The 16,816-nt window shown below is 43.7% G+C and overlaps 1 protein-coding gene across 1 annotated transcript in view; it reads right to left on the bottom strand.

Annotated features, from left to right (window-relative positions):
- Nucleotides 1-263: 263 nt before the first annotated feature.
- Nucleotides 264-16,816, bottom strand: part of TTC9 (tetratricopeptide repeat domain 9) — a gene marked incomplete at its 5' end in the record, with an annotated part of 30,425 nt that continues 13,872 nt past the window's right edge. Inside the window, 2 exons of the mRNA XM_023525802.1 lie at nucleotides 264-3,602; nucleotides 5,499-5,681. Of these exons, the coding sequence (XP_023381570.1) occupies nucleotides 3,523-3,602; nucleotides 5,499-5,681 (263 nt within the window). The remainder of the gene's footprint in view (nucleotides 3,603-5,498; nucleotides 5,682-16,816) is intronic.

The raw sequence follows: 16,816 nt of genomic DNA, 5'->3' as shown, positions 1-16,816 counted from the left end.
TGTGCCAGAAGAGTATATATGCGTGTGTTTGAAAATGCTTCAATGGCTCTGGAAGGGTATACAAGTGATGGGAGGGGAACGAGGCTGGAAGACAGGGTGAAGATTTACCTCTTCATACAGAGCTTTTTGTACTTTTTGAATTTGTGTTCGTGTATATGTATTACTTATTCTCAAATATAAATACACATTTTGAAAAGTAAGTTATTAAAGAGTATATATACATAAAGTGTGATCCAGTTTCTGTTAAAAAAAAAAACAGCGTGTTGCATGTGTACATTTATACCAAAAAGAACCAAAACATACATCCAAAAAGATTACAATGTTTGTCTTAGGTGGCAGGATAATGGGTTGGAGTTTTTTTTTCCCCCCTAAAATTCTACAATTACACGTGTGAGGCTTTCATAATAATTACAAGCAAAGTATAATTTTTTTTTTTTTCTCTGAAGAGTCTTCACAAAAGTCCAAGCAGGAGATGACAAAGCAGGTCAGATCCAGGTTTAGTAACCCAGGTAGAGTTCAGCAGTGACATCTACAAACAAAGTGTATAGTTAAATGATGGTCCCTGTTTGGGGGAGGGGAGAGGAGAAGGAAGCTAAAGGTTTGGTAAGGTGAACAGATCTGATTTTGCTTAACAGCTCTCTGAAGTCTCTGTTGGTCAAATGAACAGAAAATTCACCTCTCACCCCAAACATCAACCAATACCCTCAGGCAGTTTTTTCCTTTGGGATCATTTAACTTTGGGTCACAGTGAACGGAGTTCCAATAAGCATGTGTGTCTAGGTCGCCAGACAAGCAGACAGCCTGTACACTTGTACCATGACCTCCCACGAGGTAGTCTTCACCTAGTTCTGGTTTTCGACACTTCTTTTTGGAAGGATGGCAGCAATCTTCTCCCCATACGTCCAGCCCTGCCACAACTCGCTCTTTGAGGCAAGTCATCTCTCTTGCTCCATGTTGGGAAGAGTTACTCTGGGTCTTTCTTGAACGCAAGACCAAAGGAAGACCCTGCCAGTTTGAACTGGTTCTTCAGGCCACCTCTGACCTTATCTTATCCTGCAGATCCTAACAAGCAGTTTGCTGACCCACAGGCTTTCTGGGCTTGGAAACAAGGGAGTTTTGCGTGTTTGCCTATCCTATGTATGCTGCGGGTGGTTTTGAATTGGGGTAATGTGAGACCATTTTGGAGGAAGAGGGCAGAGAGAAGGATATGGTATGGATGGGGGAGAATGTGGCAGCTATAACAGCTTTTTCCTTTTTTTCTCCAGAGGATGAGCCATAGGAAAACAACTGTGGGCTCTTGGATATTTCTAGCACCTTCTTATAGACCCCATTGGAAGCCTTTGAAGGCCTATGTGAATATAACCTGTGCTTCTGGCTTCTGGGTCTGTCAGCAGTAATTGGATCCTGCAGCGGTGGAGCCTCTGATTAAACAAATAACCCATAATTAATGTATTTCCTTTTCATCTCTACCTATAATTGCGACTCTTGCCCAATGCTGGGAATGGAGTGAGGAACACTAGGTGGGTTGTTTGGATGTGTGCTGGCCCCACCAGCAAGGAAAATGAACAATACACAGAAATAACTGTTGGGTCTCAGTTGTCTTTTTCCTGGCTTGTCACTGCCCTGGCCACTAAGGAGTCTAGTGTTAGAGACATTTCTTTGCCTTGGGCATTTTAAATACAAGAGGCAGCTCATGTACCACCATTGGCATAGTCAAAGCTTTTCAACTTAAAACGCACTTTCCTGCTCTTGAATGGTTGTAACTGCTCTACGTAATACTTTGTAGAGCAGCAACTAACCATAGAGTAGTTAATAGCTAGAGCTCTGGAGTCAGACAGACCTGGTTCAAATGCTAGCTATTCCACTTAAAGCCATTCAGTCTTGGGACAGTTAATCTTTATGGTTTTCATTTTTCTTATTCATCAAATGGGAATGATATCTCATAGGATAATTGCATGAAAGAAATGAGATTATACATGTAAAGATCTGAGGATAGTGCATTTAATAAATGCTAACTATTAACATTATTGCATCTGTATATATTTTAATTTGTACAATATTGTCTCTTTCACCAATCACACGAAAAATACATGAAAGTGCTTTGAAAAATTTAAAGTATCATATAAATTAAATTGGTAATCATCTTATATGAGTATTTCTCAACTCTTTCAACTCTTTGAAGACTGGAACTACATCCTATGTCCCACAGCATATTGCACAATGATAGGCAAACAATAAGCCCTCGAGAAATGTTTCTCATTTGACTGAAGCAACATGGCATAGCATAAAGAGCATAAGTATCAGGAGACTAGGCTGGGATAAAATTAGTTTAAGGCAGGAGAGCCAGTCTGCAGTCATAATTTATTCATTCAACAAATATTTGTTGAACACATTCTCTGTGCTAGATATTGAGTCCAGATAATGTCATCAAAAAGAAGCTGTACAAGTCCCACAAAGTCCCACAAAGCCAAGTCCCTGGGCAGTCTCCCCAATCCCAGCCTACGCTAAAAGCACAAAAGGCGGCAGCCAACATTGTATACCACTGGACAAATGGCCTATTGCTTTCGGGAAAGCCCCATCCTGCCTGGCTGTAAGTAGCTCTGACTAAGAGTTGGGGGAGGGAGGATAAGTGGGGGAGTGGGCTGCTTCCAACAGAAATGACAGGAACTGCTGCCTGCTAATTTATTTTTATTTATACTTAGTCCACAGTTCAGTCCCTCAGTCTATACAATGCTCTTTCCCCTAGACATCATCTCTCCCTCCCCCGATCACCTACGTGTTCAAGCCTGGTTCTACAGTACCCTGCCCTTCTGCTGTCACAGCTGCCTGCTGAGTGGGACTATGGGAGGATGCTATGTGTAGTCCTCAGAGGGCACTGAGAGTGGGCTTCAGTGGTATGTGAATCCTGGCAGCGTCTCAGATCCTCGAGGGGGAAAGAAGAAAGCACAAGCCAAGACAACAAGTGAGGGAGGGAGGCAGGGGCTGAGGTTATTGGGGTGGAAGGGAATCCAGTGTACAAATTCACAGTCTCTCTCCTGGCTTAACCAGCGCTTCTGGTGTTTGTCTCATGCCTGGATTTGTCACAGTTGCCTTACAATGCTCTGGTCCATCGGGAAGGTGTGGAGGGTCCAGCCACGGGCTCCGTGCCTGCTGCCTTTGGGATGGTACACCTGCCAGGCTCTACCTCTGTCAGAAGCGTAGGCCAAAGCCAAAGCTACAATGGCATTCCTGGCCTGTGAGAGTCCCCCCAGCTGTCCCCGAGGAAGTTAGGTCCCTCTCAGTGGCTGACCTACTAGAGAAGAGGATATTTCTGTTGATGGGGCAACCCAACAGATTCCAAATTTGCATCTCTCCTTTTCGCACTGGGAGTAGACAGAGTGAAGGGGCAACAGGAGGAAGAGGCGGGAGGGGGATGATGGAAAAAGTGGGAGAAAGGACCAGAACTCAGGGTGGGGTTCTCCACCAGGGAGTGCCTGGAAGTCCCGGGTCAGGCGCAGGTGCAACTCTAGAGAGGTGTTGTAGTCACATGGCTTCCTTCTCTCTCTGGGAGCATCTGCTGAGCTTCATTTCTGTCAGTTGGATATACCGAATCACGTTGGTGTCTGTGAGGAGAGAAACACACCTTAGGGAACACTTGGTGAGGGGAACTATTGGGCCTACAAAGAACCAGGCCAAATCTGCATCTGCCAGACTCACTCAGCCAAGGCCCATGGTGACTGAGAGGGCAACCAGGATGCTGGCTTTCTCCTTCACTGCCTCCCCATAGCAAATGCAGACAAGTCACCCTGACCTGGCGGTCAGACGGGAAGGAGAGCAGAAGAGAAAGGATTTCTCCCTTTATGTCCATGCAACGTCATATCCCCACGGTCCTGCGTCAGCACAGTTAGTCGAGGTTCTGTTTAGAGTTTTAACCTCAGGTAAGTAACCAACTTCTTCAGCCTTATGTTTTGTGTGAAAGAAAACAACCTTCATTTTTGAATGCCTACTTTGTGTCACGTTTTTAACCTTCATTAACTCACTTAATCTCCATTATAATTCTGCAAGGTATGTAGCATCATCCTCAAGTGACAAAAGGGAAAACTTGGTCCCAGAGAGGTTAAGTAAGATGCCCAAGGAGACACATAGTAGGTAGTATGTCTGACTACAAAGCCTGCCTCTCCTGGGGATCATAATACCTTCCTCATGAAATTGTTGTGAGGACCAAAATAGGTTAGTCTAAAAGTGCTTAATCCAATGATCAACAAATATTCATTGAATGTAATTTTTTAGAATTGAAGAGTTTAAAAGCACTTTGGTTCATCGTCTTATTTTTATCCTTATAAGCAGAGTCGGACAACCACCTCACCACAAAATGAGGAATTTTCCCCAATCCTGCTACTTAAAGTAGCAAGTGGAGTGTGACGTGAAACAGCTGCTTAGCTCTGCACACATCAGAATATCGGAGTTACAGGGCCGCCTGAGATATTTACTTCCAGATGTAGAAATCAAAGCTGTAGAATAGTCAACAATGCCAGGCATAGCATCCAGAACAGTGCTGGCATATAGTAATGTTCAAGAAAATTCTGTTGAATGAGCCCAGTTATTAGTTCTCAAGTTGCTTACAGTATAGTTGGGGGACCCTGACTGATATACAGAAAACAAATCAACACATGAAAATAAAGATATTGGTGTTCTTAAAAAAAAAAAAAAAATCAAGTCAAAATCATTGTTGAAACGTTACCTCTTCAGAGAGGCTCTTTCTTACTACCAGGTCTACAATAGCACGCCATTTACTCTTGATCATCTTACTCTGTTTATTTTCTTTATAGCATTTCCCTCTTCTAAATATTACATTATCTATTTGTCCATTTGTTTACTGATCATCTTCCTCCATTATAACATAAAATCCTTGAAGGTAGCAACTGTTTTGTTCACTGGTATCTACCCAGCACCTAGAAGAGTTTCTGGGCCACTGTAACTGCTCAATAAATATCTGTGGAACGAGTAAATGGCTGAGATAACGAATAAGAATTTAACTGAATGATACAGATACTGCATGCTCTAAGGAATGGGATCTGACTGGAGAAGAGGGAATGGGATGTTTCCTGGAAGATGCTGGGCTTAGCACTAAAATTATTCATTTGCATTCTGTCTTGCCAACCAGAATGCGAGCTCCTCGAAAGTAGGGGCTATGTCTTCTTATCTGCATGCCTGGTGTCCAGCACAAATCTTGATACATACAAAGAGTTCAATATGTATTTATTAAGCTGGGTTTTGGGTTGGAAAAGACAAAGAATGCAATATTTATTTGAAGAGAAGAGTTCCCTGGAACCCAGACCTCAGGCAAATACATAGACTTTGCTCTCCTTATCCTAGGTCTTAGCACCCATCTGACCCATAATTTTCCATTTCTGTGCCTGCCTGGCCCTGCACCATGAAAGCTGTCCACTACAATGAGAAGGCCTTAGGAGCTGCCCAAAGGGTCTGACAGTAAAAAAAAACATCAATCGCTGCCTTACCTGTTGGCTGTCGGGTCCTTGCTTCTTTCAGGTAGTAGAGTGCTTTGTCATAGTCTCCAAGGTGGTAGAAGGCCACACCAGACCGATAAAGGGCCTTGAAGTTCTCCCCTTCCTTCTTCAGGACTTTGAGGCAATACTCCTTGACTCGTTCATAGTTTACCAGCTCAGCCTGGAGCAGGCAGGCTATACAAGAGAGAAGGATGGGAAAATGCCATCAACACAACAGTGGCAGTCTCTGAATGTCTCTCTTTGGTTCTTCCCATCTAGAGAAGGTTTAGGAGTGTTAGGGCTTTACATGGGAGTTTATGCTGTGGAATTTGTCATCAGCTAATTCTGAGTTCTAGGACCCAGTTTCATCACCAACAAGCTGTGTGACCTTAAGTTACTTAGCCTTGTATTATAGGTTAAATTGTGCCACTCCCAAATATATGTATATTTGAACCCACAATACCTCAGAATGTGAACTAATTTGGAAATGCGGTCTTTACAAAAGTAATCAAGTTGAAAAGAGGTCTTTAAAGTGGGCTCTAATCCAATATTACTGGTGTCCTTATAAAAGGATACTACAGACTGAATGTTTGTGTTTCCCCAAAATTCATACGTTGAAAACAAATTCCCAATGTGATGGTATTTGGAAATGGGGCTTTTGGGAGGTGACTAAGTTGTGAAGGTGGGGCCCTCATGACTGAGATTAGTGCTCTAGTAAAAGAGACCCCAGAGAGCTCCTTCACCCTTTCTACCATGTGAAGACAGTGAGAAGATGGCCATCTAAGAATCAGGAAGCAGGTCCTCCCCAGACACACAATCTTCCAGTGTTTTGATCTTGGACTTTTCATCCTCTAGAACTGTGACAAATAAGAGGTTGTTGCTTGAGCCACCTGGTCTATGGTATTTTTGTTTTAGCGGCTAAATGGATTAAGTTTAAAAGGGGGAAGTTTGGACACTGAGACAGACACACAAAGGCGCCATGTGAAGAGATATAGGGGGAAGATGGCCGTCTATAAGCCAATGAACGCCAGAAGTTAGGAGAGAAGCTTGAAACAGATTCTTCCTCACAGCTCACAGAAAGACCAACCCTACAAGCGTTTTGATCGTGGACTCCTAGCTTCCAGAACTGTGCGGCAACACATTTCTATTGTTTAAGTCACCAGCTTATGAGACTTTCGTTGTGGCAGCCCTAGGAATAAGCTAAAGAGGCAAGCACAATGCCAACCATGGCTGATATTCGTCTGGTGCTTACCTTATGCTGGGCGCTTGTCTCATCGCTTTACTTGTGTTACCTGGTATAATCCTTGGAATACTATGGTGTAGGTCCTATTATTATTCCCATTTTACAGGTGAGGAAGCTGAGACCCAGAGAGGTTAAATACTTTCCCAAGGTTCAACAATATGAAAGAGGCAAGGCTGAGATTTAAATCTATGCTGGCTGGCTCCAGAGACCAAGTTCTTTATTGAGTTATTGAGAAGACTATATAAAATAATAACCATAAAGTATTTAACACAGGATTTGGCACATAGTAAGTACCCAAAGTGTTATTTAAGATTATAATTCTTTTCAGCCCCTGCACCACTGCAGTGACAACTGCCTCTGACTTTCTTCAAGTTCTCTTTCATACTTGTTTGTCTCTGCAGTTACTGGGAGTAGGGGCCTTCTGATGAGCTAATATCCAGCCTCATTCAGGGCACACCTGTGAACATGATAAGCCTGAGTGTCCCAGACAAGGGGAAGCTAAGCCTGGCAAGTGCCTATGGTGGGGCCCCTTCCTATTCCACAGTCAACCATCTCTGCGGAAACTGTCTCTGCTTGAAGCTTTCTCACACCAGCCATCAGCCACAGCACCAGGCCCAGGGTGAGGATGCTTGTATGACCCTGCAGAGTGAGCGCCTCCTGAAACTCGGTGCTCTGGTTGCCTCACTTGGCTCACTGTAATCCCAACCCTGCTGAGCTACCTCTGCCTCCATTCGATCACTAAAATAGTAAGTATCGATTAAGAGCGAAGAAGTGCGTTATACACCTTGGAGAGATTATCCAAAAAAAAGGAAAAAGAGACACCAGTCTGCTTCTTCAAAGCAAATAAAAACAAGGCATAACTGCTGCTTCCCACCAAGACCAGGCTGGGGGTGGTGGGAGAGAATGCCAGTGAGCTGCTCCTTTGGGCCAAGGTTTCTCCCACATTGGAAGAACCATCCTCAGAAAGAGGCAAGTCACTGATTTTAATCTTTGGGGGTCTAACCTCAGCTGTTTTTATCCCTTAAATAACTTCCCTGGGATCAGAATGGCTAACTAAGAGATCAGACCTTTCATTGGGCATTGTGAACAAAACAAAACAAAACAAAACACATTCTTTTGCAGAGTGAGAGAGAGGGTAGTGAATCATAGTTTTTTCAAGTTTGAAGGTGTGAGAACCAGGAAGTGGAAGATAATCAACCTAGATCTAGAAACTGACCTGTCAGGTTTCATTGGCCACAGGGCAGAAAGCCAAACAAGTTGACCAAAGCAACCGGCTGCGAACTCCATGGGCCTAGGTATAGGTAGCTGTGGTCACAGAGGATCTCTATCTGCTGACATGCCAGGGGGCCATCCGCTGAGCTGATGCCCTTAGCTCTCCTCCCCTCTCCTCCTCCAGCTGTGGAGTCTGAGGCCCTGCTGTCCCCTCCTATCCCCGTGCTGTTTGCATCTGTCCTAGTGCTTACGCAGCTCTGCAGATGAGGAGGGGTTTCTGTCAAGAGATACCCAAGCATGAACCTCTGGCTGTTACCTGTGTGGGACTTGGCTTCAACATCTGCTCCCAGAGCTATAGGGTGTCCTATCTGTAGCTTCCATCCACGTGCCCCATCTACTGTTCTCTCGGCCCAGACCGAGTGGCCCTCTTCCCATTCACCCCTCCATCTTCACACACTTCTGTCTGTTGACCTGAGCAGCTTAGGAAATGGACCTTTGTGTTCTTTTTTTTTTTGAACAGTTTTTGAACATCTAAAATGGGGGTAGGGGAGAGCAAAGAGGCCTGGAAATGGAAAAGATCTCTCAATCAATTTCTGGGACTCTTTCGGTGAAGATGTTTTGAATTCCCTTGGTGGAAACTGATACCTGGCGTGGACCAGGGCTCGGATACGAAGACCAGGTTAATAACATTTCTTTCAAAAGAGTTTCTAGATACGGTTGTCTTAGAGCCCAGGCCCATCTTTAAGTGTCGCTGTGGGCGTGTCTCCCCACACTGCACCCCTTTTGCCACTGAATGACTGCATCTTTGAATCCAAATATATACTCAGAATTGAGGCCATAGATGGGAATGAGCTCCTTCTTTGTCCAGCTGAGACCTTCCTCCTAAAGTCCACAGTCTCCGCTGCTGAGACTGACTGACCTGACAGTGCTTATTCCCTTCAGGAAAGATCCTGCCCCAGAGCCTTGCCAGCAATTCTGATGTGGGAAGACCACATCAGAACATAATCCAATCTCTATGCAAAAAAAAAAAAAAAAAAAACCCTCCAGATAGCAGGAGAATTGCCTGACAAAACCCCTCTTATCACTGCCTTACCAGTTCTGATTGTCCTTCTAAACAGAAGCCACCTCACCATGAGTAATAGAAAGAACAGAATTCCTTTTGAAGGAACCAGTGAAACAATTTCACCCTTTGATTAGGTGGCAAATGTTGTATTCATAGGCTGTTAGATCGAAACTATTTAGTAAAGTGCAGGCCCCTTGTTTTACAGGTAGGAAACTGAGGCCCAGAAAGGGAAAGTGATTTTCCTAATGTTGGCTAGTGGCAAAGGCGGGACTAGGATCCAGCAATTCTGAGTCCCAGCTCACTACTCTTTGAAATATTTATCCAGACTGTATAGCAGAACACAGAAACTGTTATATTATAAACCTTAATCCAAATAGAGACCAGGTTACAACAATGTGATTGAATAGTCCTGGAGCATCAATGAATCCACAATGACAATCTAAGACCCCCTGGATGAAGGGCTCTACCCACATTAATGTAACATTAGAAAGAAAATATATTAGGGGTTCTCTAATGTTTATCACTTCTATCTCCTGAATGCCACTTAAATTAATCTCTTTCTCTTGTCTCTACTTGAGTCCACGTAGTCACTATCATTTCATCACCCAAATCCACTCTTGCCTTAAGAATAAAGTCCCAGATCCTCAAAATGGACAATAAAGGTCTGTGTATCCTGGTTTCATCTTGCTCTCTCTTGGCTCTGCCTAGAACGCTCTTTCTCTTTTCCACCTACATCAGTGGTTCTCAAACTGGTGGGATTTTATGCCCCAAGTGATATTTGGCAATATATGGAGACAATTTTTGGTTGTCGCAGATGGCATCTTACGGTAGAAGCCAGAGACATTGCTAAACATTGTACAATGACCAGGACATCCCCTCATAACAAAAAATTATCCAGCCTAAAATGTTCATAGTGCTGAGGTTGAAAAAGCACTCAGTCTTTGGAAACCATCTTAAATACCACTTCTTCCAAGAAGCCCTCCCATGAGATTTTATACTAGTTGAAGTCCACCCCCTCAACTTATGCCTTCTCCTTTACAATACTTGGCACATGGGAGTATATGGGAAAAAGTAACATCACAAAGCTAATAAGTGTCTTCCCCACCAGTCCATCAGCTCCAGGATGGAGTGGAGTGTTTGGTTCATCACTTGATCCCAGTGCCCTGTATGTGCCAAATGTAGTTAGGCATCACTTTTTGCCTTATTGACCTTGGAACACGAAAAAAAGGTAGTTTACTCAGGTGACCTGTCTTTTACCAGGAGTTGCGTGGGTTTCCAAGGGCTTCAAATACAGACCCACAGGGGACCCATGGTCAAGAACACAGTCTTGGTAGTCTGGAAGTAGTAGGTGGATATCATAATTCTACTACCTCTTAGCTGAGTGACAAGCTCAGGAGAATCTAGCCCAGCACCTGTAGGCAGCATTCCATTCTCCCAGAGGGTAATAAAAGTAAGAGCTGGTAACTTTTATTAAGCATGAGTAGGCCAGGCACTGTTCTAAGCATCAATTTTAACAACAACCTATGAGGTAGGTTCCAGTATTTTGCCCACTTTCCAGATGGGAAAACTAAGGCCCAAGGAAGTTCTGTCTCTTGCCCAAGGTCACAAAGCTAAGTGTCAGGGCCAGGATGTGAACCTAAGCCATCTGGCACCTAAAACTGTGCTCTTAAGTGTTATACACACTGCCCTCCTAGGATGTTTAACTGCCCATAATGAATTTTAACTCAGTTCCTTCATTTGAAACAGGATTCAGCTTCTTATGGCCTTAAGTGTGAGGCCTGATGGTGCCAAACTGTGCTCACTTTATATGTATACTTTATATGTATACTTCTCATCTGAAAGCTTCCTATACAACTCTCCAGGACCCTCTACCCCACTTGTTTTTCTGCTCTAAAGAAGAAAAACAAACAACAAATGAAACCAAGTAGAGAGTTTCCACCAACACTTTTTTTTAAGTTCTAAAACCACCAGCATCTCCAATTCCCTTGAGAGTCCACTGTTATCCTAATACAGCTGACGCATCTCTGGTTTCTTCCTGAAACAACTCCTATCTTCCCTGGTGCTTGCAAACTAAGCCCCACGGTATTATTTTTTAATTGGAATTTTTATTGAGATAGTTGTCACCTCACATACTGTTGTAAGAAATAATATAGAGAGATCTTATTCAGACTTCCCTGGCTTTACTTGTACGTGCGTGTGTGTTCAGTTATATACCATTTTATCACATATGTAGGTTCCTCTCCAAAGTTTCAGAACAGTTCCGTCACCACAAGGATCCCTCTTGTTGCCCTTTTATAATTACTTGCATGTCCCTCCTGTAGCCCCACCTCCTCTTTCACCCCTGACAACCATTAATCTGTTCTCCATTTCTAAAATTTTGTTATTTCAAAGTGTTATATAACTGGAATCATATAGTTTGAAGATTTTTGGAATTGGCTTTTTAAAACTCTTGAGATGCATCCAAGTTATTGCATGGATCGGTAGTTCATTCCTTTCTATTGCTGAGTAGTATTCCATCGTAGAGATGTATCATAGTTTGTGTGACCATTCATCTGCTGAAGAACATCTGGGTTGTTTCCAGGTTTTGGTTACTATGAATAATGCTGCTATGAACATTCGTGGACAGCTTTCACCACTCTAGGATAAATGCCTGGATCATAAGGGAAAGTATTCACTCTCTCACCATTAAGTATAATGTTAGCTTTTTTTCTTTCTTTTTTCTTTTGGTAGATGTTCTTTATCAAAATCAGGAAATTTATCTCGATTTTTAACGTGCTAAGAAATTGCTTTCTATTACCTATGAATTATAGCACACCCTCACCTAATGCTTTCACAGAACGTGTTGGGTAGTCTTTTTCTAATGAGGGCAGATCTGTAGGTATGATCATCAAGTAGGCTCTTTAGTTTTCCAAAGAATAAAATTATTTCTTGCTTAGATCAGGAGATGCCCATCATTGCAGTTATTAATGAAATGTGTCATCTTTGCCTTTCCAGACAAGCATCTGCAGGTCATCTTTAAATCCTCACACAGCAAAACCACATAATAGTGGTTTACAGATATTGCATGCTCAATAAGTAGCAATACCTAACACTTGTATAGTGTTTTACAACTCACTTGACCCTCGCGGTGACTCTGGGAAATAGGTATTATTAGCCTTGCTTCCAGAAGCTTCCAGAGGTTTAGGGAAATTAAGTGACTTGCTGAAGCCATTTGACTTGTAGGGGAAGAGCCAGGATTGTCTAAGCCCAAGTTCCGTGTTGGCTTCACTCCTGCAGAACTGATGGTAAAGAATAGGAAACCCAGACTCACTGATCTCTAAAGGTCTTTTCCAAGTCTAAGGCACTGAGAAGCTATGACAAAGGAGGATGATGGCAGTGTCTTCGTTCACGTCATACTTGCCTTGCTTGGCATCCAGATAGAGTTCTCCTTCTACTGCCATTGCTGTGCATTCTACCAGGAGTCATTTGACTTTATCTAGTGGGTTGACTCTCCTCTGATTCCACTCACTTTAATTTCTGACCTTCTATTTTTCCAATCTAGCACATGCTTGTACTTGATTCAAGCAAACATTGCCAAGTGTTTTTGTTGTTGTTGTTGTTTTCTCTGTTTTAGCAACACTGTCCTTGGAGATCTCGGCTTTTCACCATTTCCAAGATGCTCTGTTTCCTCGCCCTCTGAATTCTTCCCTTGGATGCCCCCAGCATTCAAGGGCTGCTTGATCGAGGGCTGCTGCACCTCTCTCACTGTCGTGGCACAATCCTAGGCAGAGGCTCTTAGTAAACTTATTCATTCCTCATGGCCTGTGCCCAGAGCTTTGGGAGGAAAATGGAGAGCATTCAAAAGATGGTGACATCTTCAATAATTTTATATTCTTGTTATTCACCCTTAGCTATCAAGTGGCAGGTAAAAGAGCTAAGGTGAAAAACGAATCTAGAAATCTTGTAAGCTGTAGGTTTATGTTGATGGTTCTTTAAGGGATATTGGGATCTGCTCAAGGGACTTGTAATGCCAAAGCCTGAAGTCACCTCAGTTTTTTGGCACCTCTCGAGTGCCACTGTTCATGAGGGAAGGCGTAGACCTGGGTGCTATGGCAGCGTACTTACCAGTTATCCTACCTATGGCCCCTCTCACTCTTGATCTCACTGTGGCAGACACAGAAGAGAGACAGGAGTAGTAGAAAGAAGGTGGGACAGGATTATTTTTGTGGGAGTCTTCATTAACACTGCCTTCTTGGAAGTGGAACTTTGAAGGGGCCGGCTGGGCCATTTGAAATATGATAATGAATATATACCCAGAAATAGTCAGAAGAAATCCATTACCCAATATGATCTTTTCCTTGTTGGCGCTTGTCATGCCCACTGGCAGGAATTCTGAGCCGGGATGAGGGGAATTCTCAAAAGCCCAAAATCCCATCCTATTCTCTTTTCGTACTTTAAAGAACGCTTCTCCTGTTCTGATCACCTCTCCCGCCACTTCTCTGTGACCCCAGCAATATCTCTTCTGTTCCCGTTGCTTCTCCCACCTTCCCTTCGTGACACCAGAGCAAATATCATGTCACTGAGTTATGTTTGGGGATGTTAGTTAACAGGCGCACATGTAGCAGAAAAAGCCCTTCCGTGGCCTCTCTGTGTGTAACAGCAAAGCATTGGAAATAACGTAAATATCCCCCAGCAGGAGATTGGTTAAATAAATAAAAGACATTGGTTTAATGGAACATAACATAGACATTAAAATCAAGCTGTAGAAAAACACGTAATGACACTGAAAAATGTTTTCCGTGGAAAATATTGGTGGAAAAATGAAGATTGTAAAAAGTTTGTACAATACAACCTGAATCTTGTGAAAAATGTGTGTGTGTGCATGTGTGCACATGTGTGTATCAGGATGAAGAATTTGTAATAGCAGGCATCACAGTTCTTAGGGAATAAATTACCCTATTTTTAGAATACCCTCATCAACTGCTTCAGTGAGGAAGGTGAAGCTTTGAGATCAGGCAAATTAGGTAGATGAAAAGATGGCCAAACTGCTCTGCATGTGAAATGACAGGAACTTGAGAATAAGAAAAACTAAGATGTGAAGAAGGGCTGGAAGGGGGGAAAAACCGTCTGAGAAGCATGAGGTAGTTGGAACCAGCCAGAAAAGGTAAGAGGTCAATAAGAAGTTCCTGGTGGTCTGATGGTCAAATGAGATTTAGGAAAAAGAATTTTGAATATTCAATTTTTGAGATGTAAACTCCCTTTGTATCCCATACCCTTCAGTGAAATCTGGTATGGCTATACTACCTGACGTTACCAGGGGACATGAACGAGAAGAAGCAACAGGGGGAGGCAGAACTGGCCCTTGGTTGACGCCCAGGAAGAAGAGCAACAGACTGTGGGGGCAGCGGGGAAGAAAAGAGACCAGGGCTCCCAGCAGTGGCCCCAGCGAGTATGAGACAAACCCTGTTTTTTATCAATAAACTGGAGAAAGGCAGACCTTGAAGCAGGGTGACTGATGTCTGTTTTATATACACATGTTTATACACATACAGAAGGAAGACTGGAAAGAAATAAACCCAAACAGGAAAGAGTGGGCATCTTGGGGTGGTAGATGACAAGTGAGTTTCCTTCTCTTCTTTGAATTTCATTTATTTTTAATTATCTTCTACAATTATAATGTTTTCCTTTTGCAATTAGGAAACCATTTTTCAAAATCGCCCTGCCCACTATGTCTTCAAAGAGAGCAGGGAGAAAAGGTGCTGAAAAGGCTTCTGAAGGTTTCCTGAGCAGAAAGCTCTGGCTGTTCATGGGCCCTGCCGCGGAGAAATCTAGGGTCATGAGAGGACCCCGGGCATTGTGGTAGAGGAATGCCTGTAAGGGGGCGCTAAAAGGAGGGCCCAAGGGTCATGAGAGGACCCCGGGCATTGTGGTAGAGGAGTGCCTGTAAGGGGGCGCTAAAAGGAGGGCCCAAGGGGCACAGCTGCTAGTGCTTTCATGCTCAGGATGCCTTGTGAAGCCAGGGGCCTTCCTTATCTGACTCCTTATTGAAGGAGCTCAGTAAGCTGGCACCCACTGGAACAAGGCACAAGAGACCAGGCAGAGCAGGCAGCAGCAGCAGCCTCCCTCTCAGAGGCCTTGCCTTCCTCCATTTCCCCTTTGCCACCAGTAAACTTTCTAGCTTGTTAAGCTCCCCAGGGAGCCCAATTGATCACAGCATGTCCCTTTTCTTCCTGGCTACTCCTTATTCTCTGCTCTCAGACTCTGAACTGGTCTGACTGGTGAAAGAGCCTGAGGTTCTTTCACTGGTAGCTCAGATCAAAGGGCCAGAGAAACCTGGAGAAGAACAAAAAAAAAAAAAAAAAGTGGCAGAGAGCACACACTGTCTAACCGAGGCTTATTTGCTTGCACAATCTCAGGCCAGAGATATGTCTACCCAGCAATTTCTAAGTATTTCCTAGACTGACCTGTATACTGAGAAGTTGGAAATAGGTAGGCACAGATCTCTGGACCCAAGGGCCCGATTTCTGTTGGAGCTCAGCGCCCTTCAGAGGAAGCCTGATGAGTCACTTGTTCACTCACCTTCGGGGCCCAGGAAGGAACACACCAGGTAGGAAACATGCACAATGAAGTCTGTTGGTTCATACCTTGCTCACCTCCCCAGCCCTCTAGCCACTTAGAGGGAGGGGAAACTTCCCTGACCTCTCTTCCTCCCTGCTCTATGTGATCACTTGCTTCTAGTATTTGTCCATAGCCTCTTCTATTCTCCTCTCATATACTTTCCTGTCTTAGCACCTACTGGAGTAGGAGTTAGATTTACATGTACCATCATTTATTAAGCATCTGTTACACAGGCACTGTGCTAGGCCATGTGCGCATGTATCTTTCACTTACCATCACAGTCCTGTGTGGTACATATTATTATTTCCATGCAGTAATGGAAACAGAAACTAGTAGAGGTTGAGACCTGCCCAGAGTTAATGGACAAGTTGATGGGAAGTCAGGGTTCAAACCCAGATCCTCTTATGCTAAGCAAATCTCTTCTTCATTAGGCCATGTTGCCTTGCAGGTTTTCTGGAGTATAATTCTGCTGCCTACCTGTCCTTCTGTGTCCTCTCTCTTCCCTCCTGTCCCCATTGGCACACACAGGGATATAGCCCTCTATATCCCTGATATAGGTATCAGGGAAGAGTCCATGCAAGTTTCCAAGACCCAGTGGCCTCCACAATTGAGGACGCAGGTCCATTAGAGAAAGGAGCTCATGTCTGACTCAGCATAAACAATAGGCCCAGAATCACATCCCAAAATGCTCAGTCCTCAGGGATCTCTAGCCTTGGGCCAAGGGCGGCAAATCTCTGAGACGCTTTAAATTTGCCAGCAACTGTTCCCTGAAACTCTTGGCCCTGCCAGTCCATTTCTTAAAAGCTTTTTTTCCTTGCCATCAGGATTTCTTGGCCTAATGTAGCCAGTATTGCCAGGTGTCTGTGTGTGAATGACTGCCTGCCTGCTCAGAATCAAAGTCTGAATCTTGGAATAATCTGGCAAGACATAGCAGCAATAGGTAATATATGGTGCCATCAATTTAGATTCCAAGACCCAGATAATATTTTACAAAGGCTTCTAACCCTTACCTTGGTATCTCTCTGAGACCCTCTGTCTGACTCTATCATCCTGGGAGGCTGCAAGTTCCCTTATTTTGGTTTATCCCCAAATTCACAAGTGTTGCCTTGGGGATCTTAATTGCAATCTTTTAATGATTATTTATCAGCACACACCAGTAAACTGGAATAGAAGAGAGCTTGCTTCCTGTTTCCTTCCCAAATTTGGCTGCTCCCA

Source organism: Pteropus vampyrus, unplaced genomic scaffold (assembly GCF_000151845.1).
Source record: "Pteropus vampyrus isolate Shadow unplaced genomic scaffold, Pvam_2.0 Scaffold631, whole genome shotgun sequence".
In the NCBI taxonomy this organism is placed as follows: Eukaryota; Metazoa; Chordata; class Mammalia; order Chiroptera; family Pteropodidae; genus Pteropus; species Pteropus vampyrus.
Note: the sequence above shows the minus strand (reverse complement) of the source record. Positions and strands in the feature narration are given on the sequence as shown.